Source organism: Vulpes vulpes, chromosome 7, assembly GCF_048418805.1.
Source record: "Vulpes vulpes isolate BD-2025 chromosome 7, VulVul3, whole genome shotgun sequence".
In the NCBI taxonomy this organism is placed as follows: Eukaryota; Metazoa; Chordata; class Mammalia; order Carnivora; family Canidae; genus Vulpes; species Vulpes vulpes.
This window is the reverse complement of record NC_132786.1, coordinates 19,549,520-19,577,476: the sequence shown is the minus strand read 5'-3', so window position 1 is coordinate 19,577,476 and position 27,957 is coordinate 19,549,520. Positions and strand designations below refer to the sequence as shown.

Below are 27,957 nucleotides of genomic sequence, written 5' to 3'. Positions count from 1 at the left end.
AGCTACTGCCTGATGGTGAGGCGAGTGGGCTGGGGGGGGAGCAGAGGGCGGCCAGGGCGGTGGGGAGACCTGGGGCCAGGTTCCGTGCCTCTCCTCCCCATATCCCTGCCTCCTCTTCCTCCTCCTCCTTGTCGGGGGCTTGGCAGAGGGAGGATTTCCATCTTCTCTCTGTCCCCTGCCCCCCACACAAGAAGCTCCCCTTCCCCTCTGGCCCTGGGACCACCCTGCCCAGCGATGCAGGCCCCGGGGACCTCTCAACCTTGCCACAGCGCCCTCCCCACCCGGACAACACAGGCACAGCCTGCTACGACACCCATCTCTGCCCCCCCCTCTTGGGGCTCCCAATCCACCCCACCCCTGGCCTCAGTGACTCCCCCTCCCTCACGCCGATGCCCCCAGGACCCTCCTGGGCTGCGGATAGGCCCTCTGATCCCTGAGCAGGATTATGAGCGCCTGGAAGACTGTGACCCTGAGGGGTCCCAAGATTCACCCCTCCATGGGGAGGAGCAGCAGCCCCTGCTCCATGTGCCTGAAGGGCTTCGAGGTGAGTGTGGGTATGGGGCTGTGAGGGCAGTGCATTGAGGGAGGCTGGGGGGTGGTGGCTCCTGAGGGTGTGAACTGGTCATTCAGGTGACAGCCAAGTCCTAAGAGTCTCCTCTCTGTACCCAGGCTCCTGGCACCACATCCAGAACCTGGACAGCTTCTTCACCAAGATATCCTTTGTGCTTGGCCTGGCAACAGTGGCATGGGGGGACCCTCTGGGGCTGGTGCCGTTCTTGGCAGGGAGGCTCTGAGGGTGCAAGGGAATGAGGGAGAGGGAGAGGTGTCCTCAAGAAAGGCACATCATGCCTCAGGCTTATTTCTTGACACGCTGTCACATCTATAGCTACCACCAGAGGAATGGCTTTGCCTGCATCCTGCTGGAGGATGTCTTCCAGTTGGGGTGAGATGCTTGTCCCAAGCCCCAGACCCTGTCATCTTGCTTCCTCAGTAGTGCCTGCTGCCTCTAGTCCACCAGCATAGCCACTCCCCACCCTGCCAGCAGCCCAGGGCTCAGCAGGGTGGGGAGGACACCCAGGACTGACTGGAGGCTAATCACTACACTGTCTCCTAGACAATTCGTCTTCATTGTTACCTTCACAACCTTCCTCCTTCGGTGTGTGGATTACAACATCCTCTTCGCCAAACAACCAAACAACCGGACGAGACCTGGGTTGCTCCACAGCAAAGTAACCTTGGCAGATGCCATACTATCCTCCTCCCAGTGTGCCCAGCGGTGAGTGATAGCCAGTTGGGGGGGAGGAGTGGGGGACATGAGCAGACAAGAACCCACCCACCCTGTCTATTTGTACCCTTGGTCTGAATCAGCAGTTCTCCAAGCTTTTGGTCTCAGGACACCTTTAATACACTTAAACTTGATCAGAAACACCCAAGAGGTTTTGTTTATGAGAATTATCTCTATCTATCTATGTCTATCTTCTTAGAGATTAAAGCTGAGAATAACTTTAAAACCTAAGAATGCAGAAGCATACATTCCATTGGCTGCTGATGTGATGTCACACACACATTCTAGCCTCTAGAAAAGTCCATTGTCTGCTCATGAGAGAATGAGCATGAAAACAGCAGGAAGCCTTAGTGCTACCTGAAAAAAGTGTGGGCCTCACAAACACTTGTGAGGGCCTCAAGGACTCCCGGGGTGAATAGTCTGAGAGCCGCTGGTTCAGCGGGGTCCCCCTCTCTCTGACTTTTCCATCTCTCCCCAAGTCTGGTCTTCCTTTCTATTGGGGCCCCCACTTTCTCGATGCTCTCTGTCCCATCTACACACAGGATCCGTTCCAGCCCCCTGCTGGTCTTCCTGCTGATCCTGGCTGCAGCCTTCTGGCTGTTACAGCTGCTTCGCTCAGTTTGCAACCTCTTCAGCTACTGGGACATCCAGGTGTTTTACAGGGAGGCCCTGCACATCCCGCCGGTGAGCTGGGTGCGCCTGGCTGTGGATGGCGCTGTGTTGGGCAGGCGGGGGGGGGGGGGGGGGGGGGGGGGGGGGACAGAGGATAGAGGAGTGGGAGCTGTGCAGACAGAAGGACCCAGTGGAATGCAGGCAGAAGGCCTCATTGATACCTGGCCAGGCTCTGAGTAATGTTAGGAGGTAGGGTGCCACCACTTAGAAAACCATGGTCCTGACCCTCAAGGAATTTTGTTGATTTAGTTCGATTATAGAAGATGATTTATTGTCACATGCTTGTGGTCAAAACAGTAAGTATTTAGAGGAAGGGTGACCCTCTGGCTTTACAGGACAGGAGGAATTTGGGTGGGGCTGGGAAAGATAGGAGATGGGAAGGCAGGAAGTGGACCGGAGTGAGGAGAGGAGACAGACCTGCCAGCCTATAAGTGAGTGGTCAGGTCCCACTGGGTGATCCCACCACCCTCTCTGGCCTCACTCCCTATTGCAGTAAAGCCACTGTGTGTGTCCTTCCCTGCCCCCGTTCATGCTTTGCCCTTTCTTTCCTCCCCATCCTGTCTGTGCTCCTTCTTGCTTTGTTCCCAAGTTCGTTCTTATAGGCCCAACTCAAAGGCTACTTTCTGCAGCTGGCTTGGCTTCCCTTGCTCCCCTGAGAAGTGTGGAAGCTTCCACACAGCTCTCCTGCACAGCCAAGGGCAGAGGTTTCAGAAAGCCCCCTTGGGTAGGGGAGTGCAGGCGGAGTGCAGGGAGGATGGAGGGCCCTGGGAGCCCAGGTGGGGGAGTGCAGGAGTGAGACCACTGCTCCTCCGAGAGGCTGCTGACCCTTCTCTTCCTCCTCCTCCCTTCTTTCTCCTCCTCCCCTATTCCTTCCAGGGGAAGGGGAGAACCTGGGATGGACTGGAGAGGCTGGCCTGGAGGGACTTGACTAAGCCGGACTGGGGCAGCTGGGTGAAACTGGGCTAACATGAGGTTTGCAGATGAGACCCCAGTGAGATCTGACATCGCACCCAGACACAGCCAGTGTCTTAGGCAGGTTGATCTGGTGATGGAGCGGGAGGGGGTGTGGAGGGAGGGGTCCCAAAGCATGCTGAGACAAGGAGGCTTTGGGTCCTGTGTTGGCTGACACCCTAGGGACCAGGAAGGTGAGAGAGTGCGCATTCCCTGCGGCAGTCCTGTGCCCTCTGTGAAGATCTTTGGGGAGGAAGGGGAGGGTACAGGAAATTTGCTCTTCAGGAGCAGAGATCAGATACCTGAAGAAGTGAAATGAAGTGTCATTGGGAAACACGTGACTCATGGCCTCAGCAGAGGCAGGGGCACGAGGATTGAGGATCGAAATTGAGAAGAGGATGAAAGGAAGTAAGAAGTAGCTTGATTGTTAGTGACAGGGTCAGCGGAGGGCAAGAGAGGGCAGAAAGGGAAAGGTGGCAGGTTTCAAGCCCTGCAGGACACGGGCAGGCCGAGGTGGGGACAGGGCAAATGAAGGCCGCAGCTCTGGTCAAAGTGAGTTTGGGCATCACCGCGCTGTCGAGGAGTCCAGCGTGCTGCGCTCACCAGTGCCCTCTCCACAGGAGGAGCTCAGCTCGGTGCCCTGGGCCGAGGTGCAGTCCCGCCTGCTGGCGCTGCAGAAGAGCGGGGGCTTGTGCGTGCAGCCGCGGCCGCTCACCGAGCTCGACGTCCACCACCGCATCCTGCGCTACACTAACTACAAGGTGGCGCTGGCCAACAAGGGCCTGCTGCCGGCCCGCTGCGCGCTGCCCTGGGGAGGCAGCGCAGCTTTCCTCAGCCGCGGCCTGGCGCTCAACGTCGACCTGCTTCTCTTCCGCGGGCCCTTCTCGCTCTTCCGCGGGGGCTGGGAGCTGCCCGACGCCTACAAGCGCAGCGACCAGCGGGGCGCCCTGGCGGCGCGCTGGCGGCGCACGGTGCTGCTGCTGGCCGCCATGAACCTGGCGCTGAGCCCGCTGGTGCTGGCCTGGCAGGTGCTGCACGCCTTCTACAGCCACGCCGAGCTGCTGCGGCGCGAGCCGGGGGCGCTGGGGGCGCGCCGCTGGTCCCGCCTGGCCCACCTGCAGCTGCGCCACTTCAACGAGCTGCCGCACGAGCTGCGGGCGCGCCTGGCCCGCGCCTACCGCCCGGCTGCCGCCTTCTTGCGCGCCGCCGCGCCCCCCGCGCCCCTGCTCGCGCTGCTGGCCCGCCAGCTCGTCTTCTTCGCCGGGGCGCTCTTCGCCGCGCTGCTGGTGCTCACCGTCTACGACGAGGATGTGCTGGCTGTGGAGCACGTGCTCACCGCCATGACCGCGCTCGGGGTCACGGCCACCGTGGCCAGGTGCTGGGGAGCTGCCCGGAGAGGAGGGGGAGAGGGCCGTTCCTCTGACCTGGGGCCCGGGCTCCCGCGTATCCCTTCCCCTCCCGCCGTTCAGCGACCTCCTCTCCCGCGCCCTGCAGCCCATCCGCCCTCCCCTCCTAACCGCAGGCCCCTTCTCCACCCTCATCCTGCCCTCCAGGTCTTTCATTCCGGAAGAGCAGGGCGGGGGTCGTTCCCCGCAGTTACTGCTGCAGGCGGCTTTGGCGCACATGCACTACCTCCCCGAGGAGCCCGGCCCTGCCGGCAGGGCCAGCGCTTACCGGCAGATGGCGCGGCTGTTGCAGTACCGGGCGGTGAGGTCCGGCCCGGAGGGGGGCTGCGGGGATACCCGACCCCAGGCGCCCGGCAGAAGGCTTGGGACAAACGGGGGCTCAGCTCGGGGCTGGTCATCCCGGGAGCCCGCAAGTGATGGGCTTAGAGGTTTGCGGCACCCGCGAACGTCCCTGGGGACCTCGAGGTCCTGGTGGCGAGCGCGGGGGGGGGGGGGGGGGGAGGGCGGGCTTCAAGAACCCCTTCTCCGCCTCTCCTTGCCTCCCCAGGTCTCCCTCCTGGAGGAGCTCCTGTCTCCCCTCCTCACTCCGCTGTTTCTGCTCTTCTGGTTCTGCCCGCGTTCCCTGGAGATCATTGATTTTTTTCATCACTTCACTGTGGATGTGGCTGGAGTTGGGGACATCTGTTCCTTTGCCCTAATGGATGTGAAGCGCCACGGCCACCCTCAGGTTAGAGCCTGTCCCTGGCTTTGCGGGTTTTGTGCTTGGGTAGGGCTCAAAGCAGAGCTGACTTCCACCCCAAGCTCCATTGCTTGCCACCTATGACCCTGAACCAATCACTTCACTTCCCCACAGTTTAGAGTCCTTATCTGTCAGATGAGGACACTAACTGTAGCCAATGTGCAGGGCTGTGAGGATTACAGGAGATGGTGTGTGTAGAGCCCTAACAGGTCCTGGCACATTGTAACTCCAGCAAGTGGGAGGAAAGACTGCCAGAGAGGCGGAGATCTGAGCTGGTCAGGAGCTGGAGGAAGGCGGTCAGGCCAGCCCTGGGCTCCCGTGTGCACAACTTGGCAAAACATTAAGCCCCCGCCCTGCCCTAGTGCTGGCTCGAGACCCGGGTCTTGCTTTGCTGCTGTATTTTTGGGTGATCTTGAGCAAGTCCCCATCACAGCCTCTGTGCTTTGACCTGGAAAACCGGGCCAGGGTTCTGTCCTGCCTACCCCCACAAGGTTCCCACTAAAGCTGCAAAAGCAGTGCCTACAGCATCTGAACGACTGTTCCGACTGTTCCCATTCGCAGTGGCTCTCGGCAGGACAGACAGAGGCCTCCCAGTCTCAGCGCGCAGAGGATGGAAAGACTGAGCTCTCCTTGATGAGGTTCTCCCTGGTACATCCACAATGGCGCCCCCCAGGGCACAGTTCCAAGTTCCTGGGGCAACTTCGGGGCAGGGTACAACAAGATGCAGCGGCCTGGGGTGCCACCTCTGTTCGTAGCCCCCCCACCCCTGGGGTGCTCAGCGATTCTTCCTCACCTCTGGTAAGTTGCAGCCTGGCCTGCCCTTCTCCCCTTCTCCCCTGCCCCCCATCCTCCTGTCCTTCTCACTGTTCCTATTGACCTGCTCCCTGGTCCAGCTTGTTCTCAGGCCTTTCCTGGACCTCCTCCCTCCCCTTCTGTCCTCTTTCCTGACACCATCTTCTCTTGTTCCCAGCCCGAGGTCTTCTTGGCCAACCTCTTGGTGCAGCCCCTCCTGCCCCCACGGGACCTGAGCCCCACAGCCCCCTGCCCAGCTGCTGCCACAGCCAGCCTCTTGGCCTCCATTTCCCGCCTTGCCCAGGACCCGAGGTGAGGGGTGGAGGGGCTGAGAGGCAGGGCAGCAGGATTAGGAGGACTGGTCCTCTGGGAGGAATATTCAGGAGCCCTGGTGGTCCCCGGGAAGGGGAGATGAGTCTGGCCCTCTCTGTGGGGTGCAAGGGGGAGGGGCACATCTTTGGTGTACTGTGCTCTCTGTTCCAGCTGTGTGTCTCCAGGAGGCCCTGGGGGCCAGAAGCTGGCCCAGCTTCCAGAGCTTGCTTCTGCTGAGATGAGTCTTCATGCCATTTACCTGCACCAGGTGAGCAGAGGGGTGCCAGAAAGAGAAATGTGGGGCGAAAGTAGCTGAATGGGAGGGGGCATAGAGTATAAGGAAATACTCCACAGGAGCTGGAAGAGGAGGTCCGAAAAGCCTTGGCACCCAGTCCAGGGACTGGGTTTTACACTGTGGGGCATGAGGGAGCCCATCATTCCTCTTTTTTCCATTCAGCTCCATCAACAGCAACAGCAGGAACTGTGGGGTGAGGCTTCAGCCTCTTCCCTGTCCAGACCCTGGTCCAGCCCCTCCCAGACACTCTCACCAGATGAGGAGAAGCCATCCTGGTCAAGTGATGGTGAGGTGGTCAGGGCATACGGGGTGGACCCTGGGTGGACATACAGACCCTGGGTGGACAGTGGGCATCACTGTACTGGCCAGCTAGCTGATGGCTTTTCTCACCAGGCTCCAGTCCTGCCTCCAGCCCCAGACAGCAGTGGAGAACCCAGAGGACTGAGAATTTGCTCCCTGGAAGGTTTCAGGAGACCACAGACACCCAGAAGGAGCCAGGCCAGGCCCCTGGCACTGACTGAGAGGGCTCCTCAGGGTCAGTAATGTCTAACGGAAGGGGGTAGGGGGGAAGCTGAAGAATGAATAGAAAATTGGATGGAGCCAACCTGGAGGGATGAGGGCAGTGGTGGGAATTCAGGGTGATGGGGAGGTCATCTTTGGAAACTAAACCCCTGGAATGCTTGCCAAGAGTCTTCTCCTCCTCCAGGTTTCCTGGCTTCTCCAGCTATAGGAGATCAGACAAGGTGGAGTGGAAGGACATGACACCGAGCCCTCTTTAGAGACCCCCACAGACCGGAGGCCTAAGGACCCTTTAGTTGGGCAGGACTTGGGGGAGGTCAGTGATGAGCTCACCCCAGAGAGCACAGAAAGGGTAGGAGAGGTGATGCCAAAAGATCTGGAAACAAGTCTTAGAGATGATCCCCATCTGGAAGGCTAAGGGGACACCACCCCAACCAGCTGTTCTTGCTGTTGATTGCCAGGGAAGCAATCCCCAGGTGACCTCAGGGCAGAGGACAGGGCCAAGGCGGAGGTCTAGCTATATGTAAGGGAAACAATGAGGGACGGGACCTGAATGGCAGTGGGCTCTTCAGGCTGGCCTGACCTTTAGGGTCCCATGGGACTTGTGGAAGGGGGCCATGGGGACTTGTAAGTGGAAAGACTACAGAGGGCTGATGTTTTTGGAGTTTGGCAGTGCTGTGACGTCTGAGGAAGTGGGTGTGGCTCCTCATCCTGTCTGAAACACGCAGTAAAAGTTGCTCATGGCTGTGTTGCACATCATCGTGACCTTAGTCTCTGGCATTCCCACTCCTGACAGCTGAGGGATGTACCTGCTTCTCAAGAGCGAGGAAGCAACACAGAACTGTCTGTGCTTGGCTGGAAACCACATTTCTAGAGCACTGGGTCAGAGTGGAGTATGTAGGGTAGGGCTCCCTGTCAGAATTACCATGACCATCATCTGCACGAATTAAAAGACAAAGCTTGTTGTTCTGTAGTTTTAATCGATGGGGCTGGGTTAGGCATCTTAGTAGCTCTCATAACATCTGGTCCAGTCTCTTATGGTGAATCTTCAATAATAAATACTTGAACGATTTAGAGATTAGGTTTCGAGATAAGACACTGCTGAGAGGTAAAGGGAATCTAAAATTCACCTAAGGAACACAAAAGGGGTGACAGTAGGCCCTGGAATACCACTGCTCCAGGGGGCGTTGGGACCTGGGGCGAGGACGGACATTTCACTCATTCCCGGGAAGAAGGCGACTTAGGGCAGACTCGACAGAGACGGGAAGGCACCTCGGGAGGGGACAAGTGGCTGGTAACGCCCCCAGGAGAGGGGCAGAGCCAGAGTGGACTGACGGCCCCTCTCTTGGAACTGGGATGGAAAACGAGCGCTCTCAGGGGCCGGCGGTGTCTGGGCCGGGCGGGTCGAACGCCCAGGGCACCGCGCCCCGCAGATGCCGCTCCTGCAAGGAGAAGCTCTGGGTGCGTATGCGGCTCGTCACCTCCTGGGTGCGCAGTGTGAGCCCGAAAATGTCCTCGTGATAGCGTTGCTGATCCTGCGGGGAGAGAGTGCGGCGGCTCAGAGCGGGCGGGCCCCGCAGGCGAGTGGGCCCCGCCCCCGCAGGCCCCGCCCCTCGCACCCGCAGCACGCCGATGACGTCGCCGGCCTCGTCCAGCTCCATGTCGCCCTCCGTCGCTAGGATTCGCTGCACCGTCTGCAGGACGCTGGTTGCCATGGTGACGTCGCCGCACACAAACATGTGGCCCCGCTCGAGGCACAGCACGCGGTGCACCTCAGCAGCCAGCTCCGTCCGCAGGATGTCCTGCACGTACGTCTGAGGGAAGCCGGGGTTAGGGGCGTGCCCTAGGCGTTGGCGGGGGCGGGGGGCTCCTGAGGGGAGAGTCCGGCCCTGGGTGCGAACAGTTTTCCCGCTGGGCGGCGCCCCCAGTGCTCGGTGTTGGGGTGGGGAGAGGAGGAGCCAGACGCGGGGCGGGGCTAGGGTGAAGGTGAGGGAGACCGCGCCCCGACGCGGGAGGGGCTGCCTGGGTGCCGCGGGGTGGGACCTGAGGGGCGGGGCGGGCGTGCGCCCTGCACCGGGCTGGACGGGATGTCGGCCTACGCGGCCCTCTGGAGCGCCCCGCGGCCCTTCCCGGGGGCCGGGTTTCAGGTTACTCCCGCGCCCTCAGGGTGTCTCACCTTAGGGCTGTCGGGCTCCCGGGAGAAGGCGGTGAGGACGCGCCCAAAAACTCCGCGCTGCTGGGCATCCTGCACCTCGTCGCGGTAAAGGTGGTCGAGCTGGGAGCATCGGCAGCCGAACACCAGAGTCATAGGGGCGGGCTGCAGCCCTGCAAGCAGCGCTGCGGCTTGGAAGAGCCCCCTTCCCGGGCCGCAGCCATAGCCACATCTCCCTCTGGCTAACCTCGCCCTGGCTGGCCGCCCATGACTCTAGCCTCCAGGAGAGTGCACGATGCTCTCCCAGAGACCTTGCCTGACCCCGATTTACAGAGAAGACGCTCATAGAAAAGCAGCTTGCAAGAGGTGGTGGCTCCTCGGGTGGAATGACCAGTGGTGACTTGCTCGAGAAACATGGGGCTTCTGACTTAGAATTCCAGGCCCTTGGCACCGTCTAACAGGGAAGTTCCAGGACTCCCAGCAAGCCCGGTCCCTGCTTCAACCCCATGGTCTTCCACACCCTCAGCTTCCACACTATCTGCCTTCCTTCAGTCACAGCCCTTCTTTTGACTTACCAGCTGCCTTGCACACTCCATGTCCAACCCCAACGTCCTGTAGCTTCCTTGGGCACTGGTCCCTGGGCATATCTGTCTTAGCCCCATCCTCTCCAGACTTCCAGTTCCCCTTGACCCCCTCCCTTATCCTTAATCCAGTCCAACAGCTACTTTGGATCTGGCCCCAGGAAGCCAAACCAAAGGGGCCCTGCCTTTCAGTTGGTCTAATAAGCTTCTTTTCACCTCTGTGGACCTCTTTCCTGCCTGCTTTCTGTCTTCCAGCCCCATTCCATTTCCCGTAGATTGTGTGACTCCCCCCTGCCTTCCAGTCATTCCCTTGGTCCCCAGTCTCACCTTTGCTGTCAATGTCGTGCAGCCGCTCCTGCCAGAAACCCCGAAAGGGGGCAATACCCGTACCAGGACCCACTAGGATGCAAGGCAGACTGGGATCAGGTGGCAGCCGGAAGGAGGGAGCCCTGGTGGAGAAATGCTCAGTCAGGGCGCTGTGCTTTCCCAGCTCCCACGTTCTTAACAAGTTTGACTGAGGGGTGGGGGGAGAACTCAACTACCGCTGGTCAGTGGGCTGTCAGGTGTTCACCATACAGTCTAGCTCAGAGTGGGCATGGTGTGTTTATTAAAAGAACTCTACTTGCAGGCAGAAACTCTGTGGACCTGTGTTTCTGGAGGTTGGGTCAAAAGAAATACAACTTGATTTGAAGTAAAGAATGTTCTATCTCAGTTGAGGGGATTTATAAAATACAGGAAGGGGAAGGACAGCTTTTGGTCCGTAATGAGTTTATTGAATGTTTATTTTAAATCCTAGCCTTAATATTGGGTATTTGGTTTGTATTCAGTAGATTGGTACAGTTTGTGATTTGCCTCCCAGATGGGTTTGGGTTACTGGACCTAACTGGTGCCCATCCTAGGAACTCTTTGAAGTCCACCCTGAGGCTTTGAGTCCTGGCTGCTGGATGGGGACAGGCTTCTGAACACAGCATGAGGGAAGGGTATCCTATGATCTTTTACCTTGTTTGAGTCCTCAGTGATACTATGGTAACCTAACTAATTCTCCCTGAACTAAGTGGGGACTTGTCCTTGGGCAGGGCACAGTTCCCAAGTGCCGTGCCTCTGAGTATCAGACTGACTCCAAGGCTGTAGCGAGGCACACAGTATACCTAAAAGCAGCAGGGCCTGCTGGTCGAATCCTAGCCCTGTCTCTGGGAGGTGAAGCTTGGGACAGGACCCGACGTCCAATTAATGAAATGCCCAAAGCTTAGTCAAAGTTCTAAAGTAGCTTAACCAGATACGCCATTCTTGATACATGTTAAGTGCCCACCCCCCGCCCCGCTCACACCCCTCACCAAAGCTTTCACCCTCACCCTGTGTAGCCACCTGCCTATTCTTCCATCTGTCCCTGGTCATCCGTGTGGCACTTTGCCCACCCCTGCTTGGACACACACTCTCTATGCCACCTCCATCCCCTGAAGTACTCACTTACCCCCTGATGAAGCAGGGTACAGGATCTCTGGCCTTAAGTTGGCTTAGCCATGTGGAGCAGACTCCATAATGAAGGGGGCCCAGTCCATCTTGGGGGTTGGGGACAAGAGGGTGCCAGTGAGGGGCCTGAACCAGGGTCACTGTGTGGCCCTGACCCTTGCCCTCCATGACCTCACCCTGTGTCCTGTATGCCAGCACAGCTACTGTGAGGTGGATCTCTCCTGGGTGGGCACTGGGTGCTGAGCTGACCGAGTAGTACCGGGGCTGGAGCAGGGGCAGCTGGGTGAGGAGCAGGGGGGCGGGCAGTGCCACCGATGGGAACTGTTCCAGTACCTCCAGCAGTGTGGGGCAGCGGAACCACTTCCATTCCTCATAGCGCCGGGGGTCCTGGCGGAAGCAGGGTGCAATGGGCTTGGAACCTCCCAACCCTGCCTGCTGACCTTCCTCCTGAGCCGAGCCTCCTAGGGCTTCTCCCTCTTCAGACATGAATTAGTGACTCCAGAGCTGGGTCTTAAACCCCAGGATGTGCTAGCCAGAGAAACCCCCCCTGACCTCCCCCCCAACCCCCGCTCATCTTACCTCGAGCTCCTGCTGCCTGCTGTGGCTGCCGTGCACCTGGCTGAGGCTCTCGAGCCCCCACTGCCCACTGGGGCTGCTCTGAACTTAGCTGAGGCTCTCAAGCCCTCACTGCCCCTGGGGCTGCCCTGTACCTGTCTGAGGTTCTTTAGCTCTTGCTGCCCACTAGGACGGACGGCCCCCGCACCTGGCTGAGGCTCTCAAGCTCCTGCTGTTCACTGGACTCTTCAGCCAGGGTGCTGAGCAGTCGAAGGAGTTGAGGGCTGGGCGGGGAAGTGATGTCCAGGAAGAAGGTGAGAGCCTGGCGCAGTGTGCATGGGGGCAGGCGAGGGTCCCGAACCCAGCTGGGGGGTGGGCCACCTGGTGATGGTGTACAGGGGAGATCTGAGGAAGGGGCCAGAGGGAACTGCATTGTCTGAGGTGGTTATTGCTTGGGGGATGGATACATCAGGACTGACCACACTTTGTGTTTTATTGGAGACCTTGCCCTTAAACAGTGGTGGTGGATGTGTTGTGTGTGTTTGGGGGCTTCTGGCTGGTTTGGGTTGGTCTGGGCTCTGCTTCTCCCCCACCCAACTTTTTTTAACCCCAGGCACTGGTGGGGCAGGAGGTAGACCAGATGCAAGCTATAGAGCAGGCTAGGCTGTCAGGAGGAGACTTTGGGAGGAGCCCAGAAGGAGGGGGCAGCCTTTTAGGGAATGGGGGTAGGTACTGAGGAAGGAGCCACACTCTGTGGACCATCCAGCAACAAGGTCAGCTCGAAGGGAGGGAGCACAGCCGGCTCTGAGCACAGGCATTACGACTGTGAGTGGAGGTGGCAGCCCTCTTACCAAGTCCTCAACTCAGGGGGCCCCTGAGGCCAGGGGGAATGGAGTAGGCTGTCATTAGTGCCCCAGACCTCCGCCTTACCAGGGCTGCCCTTCTCCAGCTGCTCCACTGCCACTGGCTCTCCTGGTGGCGGTGGATCCTCCACCCGGCTCAGCAGCGCCTCCACAAGGCCAGGCCGGTTGGGCGGGCAGATGCCAATGTGGTCCCCTGGCTGGTACTGCAGCGCCTCCTGGCTTCCAGTGTCCAGGCGCACCAGGATCGTGGCCCGGCTGGGGGTGAGAAGTTGGGGCAGTTAGAAGAGGGTAAGGAGGGTGTGGGAAGGAGGGTGCTGAAACAGGGGGAAGGAGAGGCCAGGACAGATGTGTGTTGTGGGGGAGGGGTCCTCCTCACGTGGACTTGCTGCTTTGCAGGTTTTCCACCGCGAGGACAGTAGCCTGGACCATCTTCCTCCTGTGCACATGGATCAGTCCTGTGGGGGAGACTGAGACTGAGCCAGGAACCTGGCCCGGCTCCTGACAGTTAGCCCTGGGACTCTGGGAGCCCAGAGGGCCAGCTGGGTCAGGGGGAGGCCAGAGCCTCACCTGGCAGCAGCTGGAGGCCCTCAGCCTGGGCGCTCAGCCGGTACCTCTGGCGCTTCCAGGTCCGTTTGGGGCTGAATATGTCCCGGGCGGCAGCCTTGGCATCCTCTCCCACGCAGAAGGTCTCACAGGAGGCCTGAGGGGCAAGGTAGTGAGGGCCCACTGGCGAGGGCTGGAGCAGTGAAGAGCCCAAGGAGGTTGAGGCAGGAGGTTGATCTGGGCTGTGGGGTCCCCAGTTGCCACCTTCCATTCCTGGGACTGTGGGAGCTCAGGGGCCTGGGAGTGGGAGGCACCCTTCTAAGGCTGAGCCTGTGGTCTCAGCAGCCCTCGTGGCTGAGGCAGACGGTGCCTGTTCTTCAGCCCATTTTGTGGCTTGGCCACTGCACTAGCTATCACTTTGTGCATATTGACTTGTGTCACACCCCCTGGTTCCTTAATCTGGTGAGTGTTGCTTTTTGAGGGGGCACAGTGCCAGGCACACAGTAGCACTCAGTGAATGCGGCTATGTGTTCAGAGCTGCATTCAAATTCTGACTCCTGTACTTACCCATGTGCCTCATTTACCCATCTTTCTGCCTCATTGGGTTCCAGTGAGGATGAAATGAGATGCTTTATGTAAAACCCTACAATGCTGATTCAGGAGGCTGTGGGAGGGGTTTCTGGCTGCTGTCTTTCCTGCATGGCTCACTTGGGCTAGAGGGCCCCCTGGGGCAGGACCCCTGGGAGAGTGAGGATCTGTTTCTGCTCCTATAGGAGTCCTGCAACCTGCTTGTCCATCCCGGGCTTGAATTCCAGGGCTCATCCAGGATTGGTTGCTCCCTCTTCTCCCAAGCGATATCACCAGTCCTGTTAATCTTTTTTGTGTGTGTGTAAGTAAAGTCTTATATCTCTTCCTTCCTTCCTTGGCCCCCTCCCTTCCTTCCTACCCCTACTGCTACCACCCCAGTTAGTTCAGCGTCTTCCTGCTTCTAGTTGGATGCTCCTCTCATTGACCCTGTGTCTTTAAAGCAGTATCTCAAAAACTTCACATTGTGCCCCTTTCTTTTCCTGTCCCACTCCTAACTTCCAGTCACTTCCTTTCATCTTGGATTCTTTTGTTGTGTTTCCCATTCCCCTTCTCCTCCCAGCCTGAGCCTATCTATTTGTCCAGCTTGACTTTCTCCACCCCAGCAAATCCTCCACCTGTGCCAGCACCCGTCCAGCCCCCCTCCCTGCATGTCCTTCTCCTTCTCCATCAGTCCAGACCTGCTAATAAGCTCAAGCCTAGGACCCCTGGATGAACCAGCACTGCCCTGAAAGAACGTCAGGACTGGAAGAGGCATGATCCCTGCTCACCTCCAGGCATAATCCCCAGGCCAGGCAGAGCTGCCTCTGGAGGAAGCCCAGGCTGAGAGTCACAGCCCTGGGACCCAACCCTCCTTGCATTTCCCTGAGCCAGTACACCATCTGTCCAGGCGTCACCCCGCGCCTATGTGACTACTGACTTCCTGTAGGTTCTGTGCTGGCTTCAGCTGCAGCCCTCACCTCTGTCCAGCTTGCTTTCTTTTCTTTCTTTCTTTCTTTCTTTCTTTCTTTCTTTCTTTCTTTCTTTCTTTCTTTCTTTCTTTCTTTCTTCTTTCTTTCTTTCTTTCTTTCTTTCTTTCTTTCTTTCTTTCTTTCTTTCTTTTTTAAAGACTTTATTTACTTATAGAGACACACACACACACAGAGAGAGAGAGAGAGGCAGAGACACAGGCAGAGAGAGAAGCAGGCACCATGCAGAGAGCCTGATGTGGGACTCGATCCAGGGTCTCCAGGATCACATCCTGGGCTGCAGACGGCGCTAACCGGGGCTAACCTGCGCCACCAGGGCTGCCCATCTGTCCAGCTTTCTCTTGGGCCTACCCACCCTGCTCCATACTGCCTGCCCTGCATGCTCTCTCCCTCTATGCGTCCACTCTGGTGCCCTGTCTGTGTCTGACCAAACCTCTGCGGGCTGGGGCCCTGTCTGCTCTCTTCTGCCTGGGCCAGTCCCCTCCCATGTTGTTAGGGCTGTATTATCCACTGCTCAGGACTGAGCCATGAGGGCTGGCTGCACAGTGGCGAAATGAGGACAGATTTTTGGAAGGAACAGGAAGGGACCAGAGAACCAAACAGAATGAGGACAGCAAGACCTCCAGCCTCATTATTGCGCGTCTCAAGGGGGAGGGATGCAGTCAGGAGGGAGCTAGAATTGGGGTGGGAGGGGAAGCCTGGGTCACATGTTGGAACAGGCCTAGGGGCTCACCTGGAAGGCGGCCTGGGCCCAGCCTCGGAAGGCCTCCTCCTGGCCACACAGCTCATCTCCTTGGCCCAGCTGCAGCAGCCGCTCCCCACCCAGCTCTTCCAGCCGTGTGTCCACCGCACGAGCAAAGGCACAAAAGTGGGGGTATGCCCGGGAGCCCAGCCCGAACACACAGAACCTGGGGTTCAGGGAGCTGTCACTAGAACCCCAACCTATCCCAGCCCCACGGATGCCCAGGCAGCTTGCCCTCGCTCCCTTGCTTCCCTTCACTGCAGATCCCCACACCTGAGGGTACCCAGTGCCCCAGCACTGTCTGTGTTACTGGACTGCTTTCTCTTCCGCCTCCAGGAGGACACCAGTGGGTCTGAGCAGGAGACACTGTTGAAGCGGATTTTGTAACTCCTGGCAAGAGAAGACAAAGACAGGGCTGTTTCAGAGAACTGGGGTCATGACGCAAGCCCAGCCACAGCCTGGGGACAGTTTCGGTGTCTCCACATCTGGGATAGGAAAGACTCTGCCCTTGAGCTTAGCTTTGTCTCCCAGAGATCTCTGTGCCTTCAGGCCCTGCCTTGCCTCCCCTCCCGTCTCGAAAGGGGACCTCAGGACCAGCCAGCCCTCAGAGTCCTGGGGACTGCGAGTGGCCAGGTCCCAAGGAAGGAGGGCATCCCAAGCTGTGATGGGGGTCCATCCGGCTTGTTGGAGACGTGCAGAGACAACATTTCAGCCCTCCATTCCTCAGTGTCTCCAAACACCTCACTGTCTTCCCTCTCACCTCCCCCCAGGCTCCCACCACCACTCACTTGTGCTGTTCTGGCCGAGGGGAGCTGTTGTAGGGACCCGACATCTCCATCAGGGCCGCCGCAAAACTCTAGAGGGGAGGTGTTGGTATCTTGGTTAGTTTTGTTTTAGTTCTTTTTTTTTTTTTTTTAAGATTTTATTATTTATTCATGAGAGACACACACAGAGAGAGGCAGAGACAGAAGTAGGCTCCCCACAAGGAGCCCGATGTGGGATGCAATCCTGGATCCTAGGATCATGCCCTGAGCCGAAGGCAGACACTCAACCACTGAGCCACCTGGGTGTCCCAGTTTTGTTTTATTTCAAACCACACAAATTTAAAACTGTGCTGGGCTGATCCTTATTTTTTGTAAGTTCTAATTTTGATTTGTTTTGAAAAATTTAAAACTGATATTGGCTTTTCAAAAACATTGCAGAACCATAAAGTAATAAAAGTGAAAATCTACCCTTACCTCCCCTCCAGTCCTAGCCCCCAAGGCATGTGCCCTATTGACAGGAGTTTAACCTCGTAGCTCTGTTTTGTTGTAGTTGCATATGTATCTGTATTTATAGTTTTGTTTTGTTTTTTAGTTTTTTCAAAAAGTAAAAAGGGAGCCACATACACATACTTACCCACCACACCTGCTTTTTCTCCACAGCCTATCATGGACCTCCTTCCAGGTCAACACACCAAGACTGACCTCATTCTTTGAGGGACTGTATAGTGTTCCCACATTTGCATGGACCACAGGCAGGAGACTTCCGTCTGACTCAGGACATCTGGGCTATCTGTGACCAATGCCCAAATGCTTGTATCTATACACACCCACCTCCTCTTTTGTGTTTTTATAGGGTAGTCTTTCCAAGGGGAGTTGCTGAGTCAGGATTTAAAGGCTGAATAAGGTGGGCGGTCAGACCGGCCTGCAATGCAGCAATCCCTGCAGTGCAGCAACCGGTAGAGGAGCATTCTTTGCTTACTCCTTCCAACACTGGATGTGGCCAGTCCTTAATGCTTCAGCCAACTTGATGGAGGTGGAAAACAGTCCTCAGTCTCCCTACATTGCCTCCATTGCTAGTAGCACCAGCATCTTCTAGGAGGCTGAGCTGCATCATGTGCTGGCATGAAAATAGCTAAGAGCTCCGTGTAACACCTTCGCATAGCAAAACCCCAAACGCAGCAAGCCTGGAACACCTCAGTGTTAGCTGTAGGTGCATTTGGGTTGTGGGTCTTTAGGTTCACCATTAGTGTGTACTACTTAATTTTATTTTTTGAACCTTTCATTGAAGCATAATACATTCAGAAAAGCCCGCGTATCATAAATGTAGTTTTTTCTAGATTTTCACCAGCTGAGCATGCTTGTGCCATCAGCATCCTCTCAGGAAACATCGCTAGAATCCTAGAATTCACCTTTGGACCCCTCCCAGTTACCACCCCCCACCTTCCCACCCCCAGTGATGGCGACTACTTTCCTGATTCAAACACCACAGATTCCTTTTGCCTATTTCTGAGCTTAATACAAAGTGAGCCCTACGGTCCAATGCTGTTGTTGGGCTTCTTTTCCTCTGTGTTATGTTTTCAGATTCATCTATGTCCTGTGATTGTGATCCTTTCAGCCTCATCACTGTATAGAATTTGAATAGACCACAATGTATTTATCCAGTTGGCTGTGGGTAGTCCTCGCAATTGTTTCCAGTCTGGGGCTATTATGGCCAATGCTGCTGTAAACATTCTTGTTCATGGTCTTTAGCGAATACCCCATTTCTGTGGGTCACATTTCTAGGTTTGCTCTAGTGTCAAAAACAGAGATGAAATTTACAGACGTTGAAATGCACAGAACTTAGAGGTGCAGTTCAATCCTTTTGGCTGTTGGGCAGTTTTTTTTTTTTTTTAAGTTAAACATACATCTACCCGATGACCCAGCAGTTCTACTCCCAGGTATTTATTTAAGAGAAATGAAAACATGAGCCCACAAAAGCCTTGCCCAAGAATGTTCATAACAGCTTTATTCAAAATAGCCAAACCCTGGAAACAGCCCAAGCACTCGTCACCAGGAGAACAGAGAAACACACGGTGCGTTCACAAGGTGAACGCTGCTCGGCAGTAGAAAGGAGTTAGGTACTGAATCACTACTCACAGTGAGATGAGCCTCAGAAGCGGGCTGAGGCCTTACCTCTCTATGATACCCTGGAGCACGCAAAACTAACCTGGCTGACAGAAGTCAGAAGGCTGGTGGCCTTACATAGGGATGGACAGGGAAGGGGCTGGCTGGGGGCACAAGGGGACTATGTAGGTGGTGGGTCACGGGGGTGTAAATACCACTTTTACACCAAAAAGTACGTGGCTCTATTATTCTTTACAAAGCAGATCAAAATGAGGGCTGACATGGCAGCATGGCAGGGGGGCAGCTGGCATCAGAATTCTGCTTTGGGATCCTGGAGGAGGTACCTAGTGCTCAGGAGGCACTTATCACCTAGAAGCTGAAACAGCCAAGGACACTAGGAATGAACATAGCCAGGGCAGCCAGGGACAGAGAAGCTGGAAAGACCGTGGCTAGTAATAAAGGGCTCAGTGCTGGTGCTCTCGTTTGTGTCTTTAAAGATTTGTGCAGAAAGTGAAGTTGCCTAATCTCTGTTGACATCTGAGAGGTGCTCTTTCTTTTCTTAAGGAACGAAGGAAAGAAAGTCAAAATTGAGTAGTAAGTGGAGTGTTGCTGTTTTTCTAACCTGTCAGTGCTTGAGAGCAGTCTGACCTCGTGGGCCAACCAACATGTGCCTTCCACATATTAAACACTTGCACGGGTAATAGAAATGATCTGGGGACACGCTGAAGCAGGTGTGTGTGTTGGGGCACTGGAGTATGGCTTGTGCAGGCTCTTGGGTTCCAGTGGATTGTCCACACTCGCATTTTGGGGGACTCTCAAGTCTCCACTCGCCATTGCGGGGATGGGGTCCCTGCCCAGCCACCCCATTTTGAGTCTCCCCTCATTTCCAGGGGCTTCTTTCCTACTAGGTCTCACCTCTCCATTCTCTGGGGGATCACCATTCCCAAATGTGCTGGTCACCACCAACACCAGCGTCTCATGCTCAAGGGACACCACGTCATACTCATCCATGCACAGGACCTGTGGATGAGGAGAAGACTGATGTCCCAGGGACTTGGCCCCTACTGCTCTAGCACATCTACTCAGTCCTGCCTGGCAGGGCACAACTCGGACCCTGACTCAGGCCCAGAATCAATCCCTGAATCCATTTAGATGCTGGGCTTCCTTCTGGGCTCTGACTTGTGACCCTCTTCTGTCCTCCAGGGCACCTCTGAAGATACAGATGGGCCCTCTCCCCCTTCCCAGGTCCCCAGCCCTCTGGACTTAGCCCTACCCGGGGGTCGAAAGCCTTCCGGAAGAGTCTCCCCAGCTGCTGTGCATAGCTCTGGGCCCGGCCAGTTTCGGAGCCATAGAGGATTGTCGCCTTCACTCGCTTTGCCATCACAGTGCCCATGAGTGAGGCAGAGATCTTCACCGCACTGCAGGCAAGGGCAAGGTGAGGGGTGGTCCCAGGCATACAGAGCCACAGCCTCCCCAGGTGCATGGTCCAAGTAAGGTCTTGGGGCACAGAGTGGTGGGTGTGGGTGTGGGGGGGCCTTCCTGTTGTTAGAACTGTTCCCCTATGTGTGGGCAGCAACCTTAGGGGCAGCACTTCTAGGACACCTACTTGGCCACTTCCTTAAAGGTTTTCTTCCTGGTGACACCGGCACCCTTGGATGCACTCCCCTTCCACGGGTCTGTCTGCAGGGCAGTGATGGGGGAGTGGAGGAGGAAGAGATAAGTCAAACAACAGTTTGGAGGCCCCTGGGTGCTGCTTAGTTAGAGCTGGCCACGGTGGGCAAGAGCCAGCGGGTAGGCACCTGATAGCGGAAGGCCGGGGACAGGACATAGTTGACCATCTCCTGATGGAAAACAGGGGTGAGGCTGCCAGAGATGGGGGGCACGATCCAGGCCCAGTCAGCAGGGCAACCCCCCCTGGCCTTCTGCTCGTTCTCCAGGTGCTTCATGAAGGAGGCTGTGGCAGCATGGTGGTCCACGATGGTCACTTTGGCCAGCTGGGATTGGGGAGGCAGGGGCTTAGACAGCCTACAGACTCACATTGCTATTACCCTAATCACCACTGTGCCCTGGGTCTCCCCAAACCGAACACACGCTGTATTCCCCACGGTGCTGTCACCACTGGCTGCAGCACGCACGGTGTGCCCAAAGTTTAGCAGTAGCAACTCCGGGCTCCTGAACCAAAACATCCTAAACTCCAGCCAAGTTCTCAGCAGGCACTAGTTTTCTCAAATGAAAATGCCCAGAAGGCCTTCAGCCCTGGTGTTTATGTTTCCAGAATCCAGCGGGTCCCACAGACTGCAATACCCACTATACCCTGGGGGCCTGCATTCCCAAGCATGCCTTCATCAGCAGGGCTCCCAACACACTGCACCCCCATATTGCAGCACTTGGAATAGTACGTGCTGTGTCCCCAGAACTGCAGGCCCAGTGTGCCCCACAGACCACGATACTACTGCCAGCTGTCTCCAACTCCTGCCCCCATTTCTAAGTGCTCTGGTCCCTTCCTTCCTGGCCAGCCTGGGCCTATGTACCTGGTAACTGTGCAGCACAGCCAAGTTGATTTCCACTGCTGCCTTGTCTTTCCACAGGGATGAGGTGGTCCTGGTATCCAAGTCCATGCAGACAGCCACATCCTGGGAGCAGGGGAACATGGCATTGTAGGGACAAGGTTGCGGGGGAGTGGATGGAGAGCAGCTTTGTCTGAAACTCATGAGTAGAAGGAGTGAGGGTGGGTAGGTGGACACGGCGAGGCCTGACTGCTTAGTTTGGAGCTGGTTCAGGTTCTCGGCTGCAAAGGCGCCCCTGAGCCAGTTACTTCTCTGCCCTGGATCTTAACTTCCCATCTCTAAAATGACATTGTTTTTGCAACATCTGCCTGGAGGATCTGATGAAAGCCTTAGAACTATAGATCCCAGAAGAAATAACTGCACATACACTTATTTGCCCCAAATTTGCATTTAGGAGGAGCCCTCCAAATTTCTAGGAGGTTGCTGAGTGTGGGGACCTATTTGTGAATCAAAGACTCCAGCCTGGAGGGACGCATCTCCTTCCCTACCCACTGGTCCTCACCTCCAGGATGTTGTATCGATGAGGGTCACACAGGTTCCGCGTGCCAATCTCAGTGCTCATGTACCAGCCGCTGAAGGGGGCCGCAGGGAACTCCAGCCCCCCAATTTCCAGCAGCATGTTGCTCACCGCTGGGAGGGCATACCAGCGCAGGCCCAGGGCCGCAAACCACTCCAGCCTGGGGGTGGCCGGGCGTGGGATCAGGCTGCCTGTGGAGCCTGCCTGGCCACCCCTAGGCAGCCCCTCCTCCACCTGACCCAATCCCTCTCATGCTCACGTGGGGTGCTCCAGGGGCACCTCGAGAACCAGCTCAGGGGGCAGAGCAAAGAGTTCTGGGGGCTCATCTGGGGCCTGGAGCAGTAGGGGCAGCACATCAAAGCGGCCGTTTCCTGGAGTCCAGCCGTGCTGGATGCAGAGCTGTGGGGAGCAGGGCCAGAGGTGGGTCTGAGGGGCCCAACCTCCTGTCCTCCTCAGGGACTCCCTTCATTGGCCTCTCCCTCCTTCATCTCAGAGTCCCCCCTCCCTGTTTGACCAACTGCTCTTTGACTGGACCCTCATGCCACATCCCAGAGCCCTCATTGGCTAGGCTCCACCGTCCCTGCCCCTCTGTGCCCACCTCAGTGATCTCCACGTTGGCTGGGTCCCCCCGCACTGAGCCATCCTGCTGTCTGTAGCCCGCATAGCGCACCAGCTGGCTGTTCCAAATTCGGAAGTCTCCGCGGCCTGAGGCACGCTGGGGGAACACTGTGATGGCCGAGCTGACATGGGGACGACAGCTGTCAGAGCCCCGCCTTCACTGCCACCTAGGGAAGGGGTGCCATCTGGCACAGTGTAGGGGGCACTCACCGGAGGTTGCCCCGGTTGGTGGCATACTTGATGTGGTTGCAGATGTAGGTGAACATCTCCTGGGCAGAACTGCAATCCCGGGCATCAAACACCTGAGCCAGCCAAGGCAGGGGGATGGGGTGAGGGGAGACACAGAGATCTTGAGTATCAGCTCTAGGAGAAGGTAAGGAGGCAAGGGAGGATGTAGCCACCTTGTCTGCACCCTCCAAAGGCTGCCAGTGTCACTCATCATGGTTCTTTTTCCTTCAGGGAGCCTACCTGACCATCAGCACCCACACTGACTGCTTCCTGCCCTGCACCACACACACCTGGTCTGTCCCTTATCTCCTTGCTGGGACATCTCCCCATCCCTGCAGGAGCGGACTCAATACCTGATACAGAGGAGGGACCCAGTCACTGCCAAACTGATGATTGGGGAAAGGCACCGAGTGACTGGAAGGCTACCTAGGGGTGTGGGTGGTGAGCTCCCCATTACCCACGGTGCTCAAGCAAAAGCAGGTGACCCCAGCCAGTCATCAAACTCTCCTTGAGCACACTGGTGTTGGGAAGGTGTTGGCTGCATTAGGTGGCTGTCCAGGGAGTCCTGACATTTTCAGACTAGGAAAAGCCATCTTGACTTGGCTGAATGGGGGCACCAGCAGGGAGCTGGGAGGTCCCTTTCCTGCTCATGTTAGTGACAGAAGCAGGGGGTTGGCAGTGGCTGATCTGGGGCCAAGGGAGGAATGTAGCAGTGAGTGGGATCCAATATAGAAGCTCTGATGGGTTCAATGTTGAGCTAGAGCTTTGAACAATTTCAAGGGGATGAAGTGTCAGACAGGATCGTTCTTTTATTGGAGACTTCTTTGGGATTTACTGAGCATGTGGCTTTATTCCAAATTCTTTGGTGGCCAGTTATAGCTAAGGAGGCCAAGGCCATGGATTAAGTTCCCAGTGGGTCAGCTTGCTTCTCTTGCTTCTCTTAGGCTCTTCAGTGGTGGGAATGTGAAGGAGGGTGTGAGGCCAAGGTGCTGGAGGACTGGGCTGGACAAGTGAGGCCCACATGGAAGAAGCAGCCAGGGCCCTTTTCTAGAAGAATGCTTCTGTTGCTCTGACAATACCCCCCCACCCCCACCCCGAACCACTGCCTGGCTGTCCTTTCTGACTCATATGTTTGGGTGTTTCTCTCCACAGTCAGCCAAGGCATTGCTGCGGGGCTTAACAACCAGGGTTGGCTATTGGACTGAGGGCCCCCAGGGGTACCAATCTCTAAGGGAATGGGCAAGGATCTCCCCGCTGCTTAGTACCCCCCAGCGAAGCCTCAGGAGTTACCCTCACTCTCCCTGTCCCTTTTCTGTCCCCCAGTCCCCATCTGGGGTGCTTGCTAGCCAGCCACACCTGCAGCTTCCCCCACTGGATCCGGCCCACGCAGCGGGGAGCGTTTCGCCAGGCCTGCTTGGCCCCGAACACCAGCTCGCTTTCCCGAAGCTGATAGGTGCCTGTGGCTGCTACCTCAGCTTCCACCTCTTGAAGCCTCTGCTCATGGGCCTGGGAGCCACTCCTGTTGTGGAGAGGGGAGCAGAAGAAAGTCAAATCGGAGGGGTGGGGGAGAGGTTCCCTGACTTTGTGTGGGTACTGGGGAGATGCTGGTAGGTGCTGGTGTCAGGGCAGCAGATGGGAACCTTCCTAGGGAAGGTAATCATTTCAAGGGCTCGCCAGGACCAGCCCAAGTCAAAGGACAAGGGTGGGCTTTGGGTCTCAAGGCACAGCCTCACCTCTTGATGGAGCTGTAGTACTGGTTGATGAAGTCCCTGGCCTGGCTCAGCAGCTGCTCAGGGGGTGCAGGGTCCTGGGAGGGCCGGCTCTGCAGTTTCCGTGGAAATACCAGAGAGCCCAGACAGCGTCTCGGGGTGCAGGGCCCATCCTGGGTTGGGGTGGAGGACAGAGGCAGAGCGAGCAGGAGCACAAAGGTCAAGACCAGGTCAGGGTGTAGAGGAAGGGTGGGAGGGGGCTCAGAGGGCAGGTGAGTCTGGGCAGGTGTGGGATCAGGGCTGGGGCTGAGACTGGAAATGGTGAAGTTGGGCTGGGTTGTGGCAGGATTTGGGGCAAGGTCTGGAGGTCAGGAGTCACCAGAGTCCCCTGGCTCTTCCCCATTGGCTCTCTACAAGTTCAGGAGGGGCCTGGCCTTAGCCACCCTGACCCTGACACGGGATGGGGAGGGCTCCTGGCCTTACCTGCTGTGACTGGGCACTCAAGGTGTCATAGGTGATGCTCCCCACCTCCCAGTTCTTCACACGAGGGAACTTGGGCCCATCTGGAGGCCGGGTGAGCGGGGGGCTGCTGGAACCCAGGGGAGGGGTTAGCGGGGAGGTGTGCCCCCAGAGACCCCTCCGACAACATGAGTAAGCCCAGTGACTTCTGGCTTGCCTGCCACATGCTTCCTCATATTTCCTCTGTCAGCCCTCACAGCTACCTTAGGAGGTAGACAGTATTTGCACACTCCTGTACAGATGAGGGACTCAAGGCTCAGAAAAGTTAGGAATCCTGCCAGAGGCCTCATGGGCAGAACCAGTCCCTTCAAAACCCAGGCCCCCGCCTGTTTCTTGTGTCTCCAGGCCCTGGGCTGCACAGGGAGCCACACTGAGCTCCTGAGCCTCTGACCTGAGGCTGGGTCCCCATCCCTGCTCGGGGCCCATGTCACCTCTTCTGTACATGGGGTGTCCCAGCCCCTGGAGTTGTGATGAACCCAGCTTTAGGGGGATGGAGCCCATGGCTGAGCTGAGGGAAGCCGCAGCAGGGATTCCTCAGCCCTGATTTCCCTCCCTGCTTGCTTCCACCCCTCCTGACAGTAACCATCGTGTGAAGGGAAGCCTCGGAGGCCTTATCACTTCCTCCCAGAGGCTGAGGCCTGTGGCGGGGAGGAAGGGAGGGACTCGGGGCCTGGGGCGCCTGTGCAGAGCCTTCCCTACAGGGCTGCCTCCAGCCCCCACCACCCTGCCTGGCCTGGCAACCCCCACCCCCCCCGCAACCCCCTCTCCGCCTCCAGCTGCCCTGTCTCTCTGGCGGCTGAGGATGCCAGGTTAGTTTTGGGGTTGATGGCCACTTGGAGGTTTGCTCTGTCTTTTCAGCCTCTTACACCAAGGGCCTGAGTCTCCTGGACCAGCTCTCTCCCCTTTCTGAGACGATCTATCTCTCCTGCAACTACCTCTTTAGCCCCTTTTGTGAAACGATCATCAGGGTTTGTTGAAGGCTTGCAGGAGCTAGAAACTTACAACAACCCCATGGAATGATTAGAGTTATATCCTTATCTTATGTAAATGAAGGCTCAGAGAGGTTAAGCGACTTGCTCAAAGCCAAATAGCTCACGGCAGCAGAGCAGCATTCAGACCGGTAAACCAGCACCCTTACCTCCCGCTTTCACCTGCACCCTGCTGGCCCATCCCAGCCTCTTATCTGAGCCTTCCTGATTGTCCTGTTCTGTCCATACAGGTAGCCCTCTTCTGTGGGCGACCTGGCCCTCCAGCCTGAGGCTCCAGGGCTTGCCACCCTCCCTTAGCCCGCTGTTTCTGGCTGCCAGGGCCCTTACCTGTGGTCTGGTGCTGGTGGGGGTGAGGGTGGGGGCGCCAGGGCCGGTGCCCGGCTGGGCTCTGAGGTCGGGGAGGCAGGGCCCTGCTTGCCACATAGCCCCAGGCCCAGGCCCAGCCCCAGGCCACAAGGGGGCCCGGGCTCCTGGCCCACACTCTTCAAGTTGCCCATGTTCAGCCTCGCCCCAGTTCTGGCACTCTGAGTGAGTGCAGCCCAGGCCTTTTCCTTAGGAAGGGGAGAGGGTGGTGGGAGGGGGTTCTCCAGTGCTGGCCCTTGCCCCGCCCCTGCCCCATACACAATGGGACAGGAACAAGGCAGGCTGGGAGGCTCTAAAGCCTCGGCTCCATGCCCGCCCAGAGGGTGGGGGGCCGGACGCCTGGGTTCCGCTCTGAGGACTAAGACTGATAAGTGGGAAGCCAGGTGTTCTTGGAGGCCTGGAGGGGGAGCACCAGAGCAGGGGTGTGTGTGTGTGTGTGGGGGGGGGGGGGGGTTGGAGGTAGGGGTAGGGATGGAGTTGGCCACGTGGACAATCCGAGTCAGAGAGGTCCTTGTGTGATGTCTGGCCAGAGTGGAGGACTTCCACGGTGCCCTTGCTGGCCTTGCTCTGAGGGGTTGGGTGGGAGGTGAACACTGTGTCAGTGTCAGGGAATGATTGCCAGACTCCTAGTGACCACAGGTACCTCGTGGGTCCCTCCAGGTGCTCTCCTTCACCACTCTGTCGACAGCTAAGTGTTTTTGTACCCCCACCATTGAGTGCTTTGGAACTCTCGGGAATACAGGTCCAGCAAGGATGCAGTGACCCTTTGTCCTTGAGTCTGGCATTAGGGTACCCTTTCCCTCCCAGCCCCAATTTCCTGGAACCCCCGCCCCCCATGACTCAAGTGGGGGGACACAAAAGAGCAGGAAGCTGCCATCCAGGGCCTCCACACCCACCCTGTCATCCAGTGACGCATGCTTCCCTGGGGGTGGTAGGTCTGTAGATAGACCCAGCAGTCAGTGCTGAGCAGGGACTGCCCACTGGGAAGATGTTGGGGCTGTATTAAGAGTGTGGGGACAGGGAAACTACAATTCCCAGAGTGCAGATGGTGCATACCAGCACTCTTCAGGTCCCTCAGGCAGTTGTGCAAGCTGGGGTTTGTAGTTCTAAGCCATCGTGGTGGGGGGGTGGCAGAGAAAGGCTATGAGCTGGGTATTTGGGTCTACAGGGGTCTGATCCTCATGGATTTGAGACCACAGAGACTAAGAGAAATTGCAAGAAAGAAAGGAAGTTAAGAGACTGGAATAGGCAGAGACTGGGAGAGGCAGACAGGCAGACAAACAAATACGTAGATTTGTGTTGGCTGGACTCCTTTGAACAGCGGTGGAGGATTAGATTGGGGTGTGCCTGGATGGGGGTCAGGCGGCGGATCAGTTGGAAGGAACAGGCTGTGCTGTGAGCTCCTGGGTCATACCAAGAAGGTAGGGTCTGCTAGTTTGGAGGGAGGAGGGCGAGGGGACCCTGTAAACACAAAGAGGCCTGAACTGCTGGACACCTGGAGAGCTTTGCTGCCCCTCTCTCACAAAGGGGCAGCTGGGGGGCAGAAGCACAAGGCCTGTGGTCAATCCAGACCTGCCCCTAGGGCCCCCACAGCCCGAGACTCCACCATGCTCAGCCCCCTTTCCTAGCAAGACAGGAGATGGATCCAGGCCCCTACCTTTCAGACATTTTCACCAGACCACATTTCTGGTGCCCATTCAGCCACCATCTAAATGCACATGACGGAGAAGGACTCCTTTTCCTACATTCCAGGTAATGGAGCAGTGGCTAGCCTTCATCAGATGCTGAAGCCCTTGTGAGTACTTGCTTTCACCATTTACCAAAGCCACTCCCTATGGTCTCCTGACCTTGGGGCCTCCCCTCCCATCTATGCCTTACACTGCTGCCAGAGTCATCTCAAAAGCAGGGCTTACCTCTTGCCTTGGCCCTTCCTGAAACCTTTGACCCAAGGCCAAAGCCCAGCAACACACCAGCCCAGCCCCCAAGTACACTGCTCACACCTTCTGTTTTGGACAAAGGGGCTTCCTCATGGATATCCAGACAATTTTCAGGCCTTGCCTATGTTGTCCCTCCACCTCACCTTTGCCCTCTGACTAAAGAAAATCTTTCTTCCCTTTCCTTCTGGCTCAGCAGGTAACCTGCCCAGGTTT

General features: G+C 57.2%; 3 protein-coding genes across 7 annotated transcripts in view; 2 read left to right on the top strand and 1 right to left on the bottom strand.

Annotated features, from left to right (window-relative positions):
* Window positions 1–12: 12 nt before the first annotated feature.
* On the top strand, window positions 13–7,935 carry ATG9B (autophagy related 9B). Its single transcript, XM_025993806.2, has 14 exons — window positions 13–544; window positions 670–713; window positions 879–943; window positions 1,115–1,276; window positions 1,828–1,969; window positions 3,529–4,283; window positions 4,462–4,615; window positions 4,862–5,041; window positions 5,615–5,851; window positions 6,024–6,157; window positions 6,329–6,425; window positions 6,615–6,738; window positions 6,846–6,987; window positions 7,159–7,935. Exons 1-13 carry the CDS (start codon window positions 13–15, stop codon window positions 6,971–6,973), a joined length of 2,754 nt encoding a protein of 917 aa, XP_025849591.2. The 3' UTR covers window positions 6,974–6,987; window positions 7,159–7,935.
* Window positions 7,932–26,161, bottom strand: NOS3 (nitric oxide synthase 3). 4 transcript variants are annotated; one of them, XM_025993803.2, is made up of 26 exons: window positions 25,772–26,161; window positions 24,420–24,525; window positions 23,961–24,109; window positions 23,584–23,746; window positions 22,210–22,301; window positions 21,980–22,121; window positions 21,641–21,780; window positions 21,367–21,541; window positions 20,829–20,930; window positions 20,097–20,291; window positions 19,904–19,977; window positions 19,571–19,715; window positions 19,213–19,317; window positions 16,219–16,286; window positions 15,704–15,820; window positions 15,422–15,596; window positions 13,160–13,292; window positions 12,969–13,047; window positions 12,660–12,847; window positions 11,938–12,110; window positions 11,351–11,561; window positions 11,176–11,263; window positions 10,032–10,153; window positions 9,148–9,296; window positions 8,591–8,785; window positions 7,932–8,506 (listed from the first exon to the last, which is right to left on the bottom strand). In XM_025993803.2, exons 1-26 carry the CDS (start codon window positions 25,939–25,941, stop codon window positions 8,345–8,347), a joined length of 3,618 nt encoding a protein of 1,205 aa, XP_025849588.2. In that variant the 5' UTR covers window positions 25,942–26,161; the 3' UTR covers window positions 7,932–8,344. The 4 variants fall into 4 exon arrangements, with proteins under 4 accessions (XP_025849588.2, XP_025849586.2, XP_025849589.2 ...); XM_025993801.2 differs by having other exon boundaries at window positions 11,938–12,134; window positions 25,772–26,119; XM_025993804.2 differs by having other exon boundaries at window positions 24,420–24,522; window positions 25,772–26,003.
* The window catches only part of KCNH2 (potassium voltage-gated channel subfamily H member 2), a 63,012-nt gene continuing 43,735 nt past the window's right edge, over window positions 8,681–27,957 (top strand). The window contains exon 1 of one of the 2 annotated variants that reach the window (XM_072763129.1): window positions 8,681–8,779. The gene's annotated coding sequence lies outside the window, so the exon portion shown is untranslated. The remainder of the gene's footprint in view (window positions 8,780–27,957) is intronic. The other variant, XM_072763130.1, reaches the window with a different exon arrangement.

Bases quoted from the DNA above. Each gene is read 5' to 3' on its own strand.
- ATG9B (XM_025993806.2), top strand. From the start codon at position 13: ATGGTGAGGCGAGTGGGCTGGGGGGGGAGCAGAGGGCGGCCAGGGCGG. The intron at 714-878 runs ATATCCTTTGTG...ACACGCTGTCAC, and splicing joins TGGACAGCTTCTTCACCAAG to ATCTATAGCTACCACCAGAG. The intron at 1,970-3,528 runs GTGAGCTGGGTG...CCCTCTCCACAG, and splicing joins AGGCCCTGCACATCCCGCCG to GAGGAGCTCAGCTCGGTGCC.
- NOS3 (XM_025993801.2), bottom strand. From the start codon at position 25,941: ATGGGCAACTTGAAGAGTGTGGGCCAGGAGCCCGGGCCCCCTTGTGGC. The intron at 24,526-25,771 runs GTAAGGGCCCTG...CCTGGGTTCCAG, and splicing joins CCACCAGCACCAGACCACAG to CAGCCCCCCGCTCACCCGGC. The intron at 8,507-8,590 runs GTGCGAGGGGCG...CTCTCCCCGCAG, and splicing joins ACGTCATCGGCGTGCTGCGG to GATCAGCAACGCTATCACGA.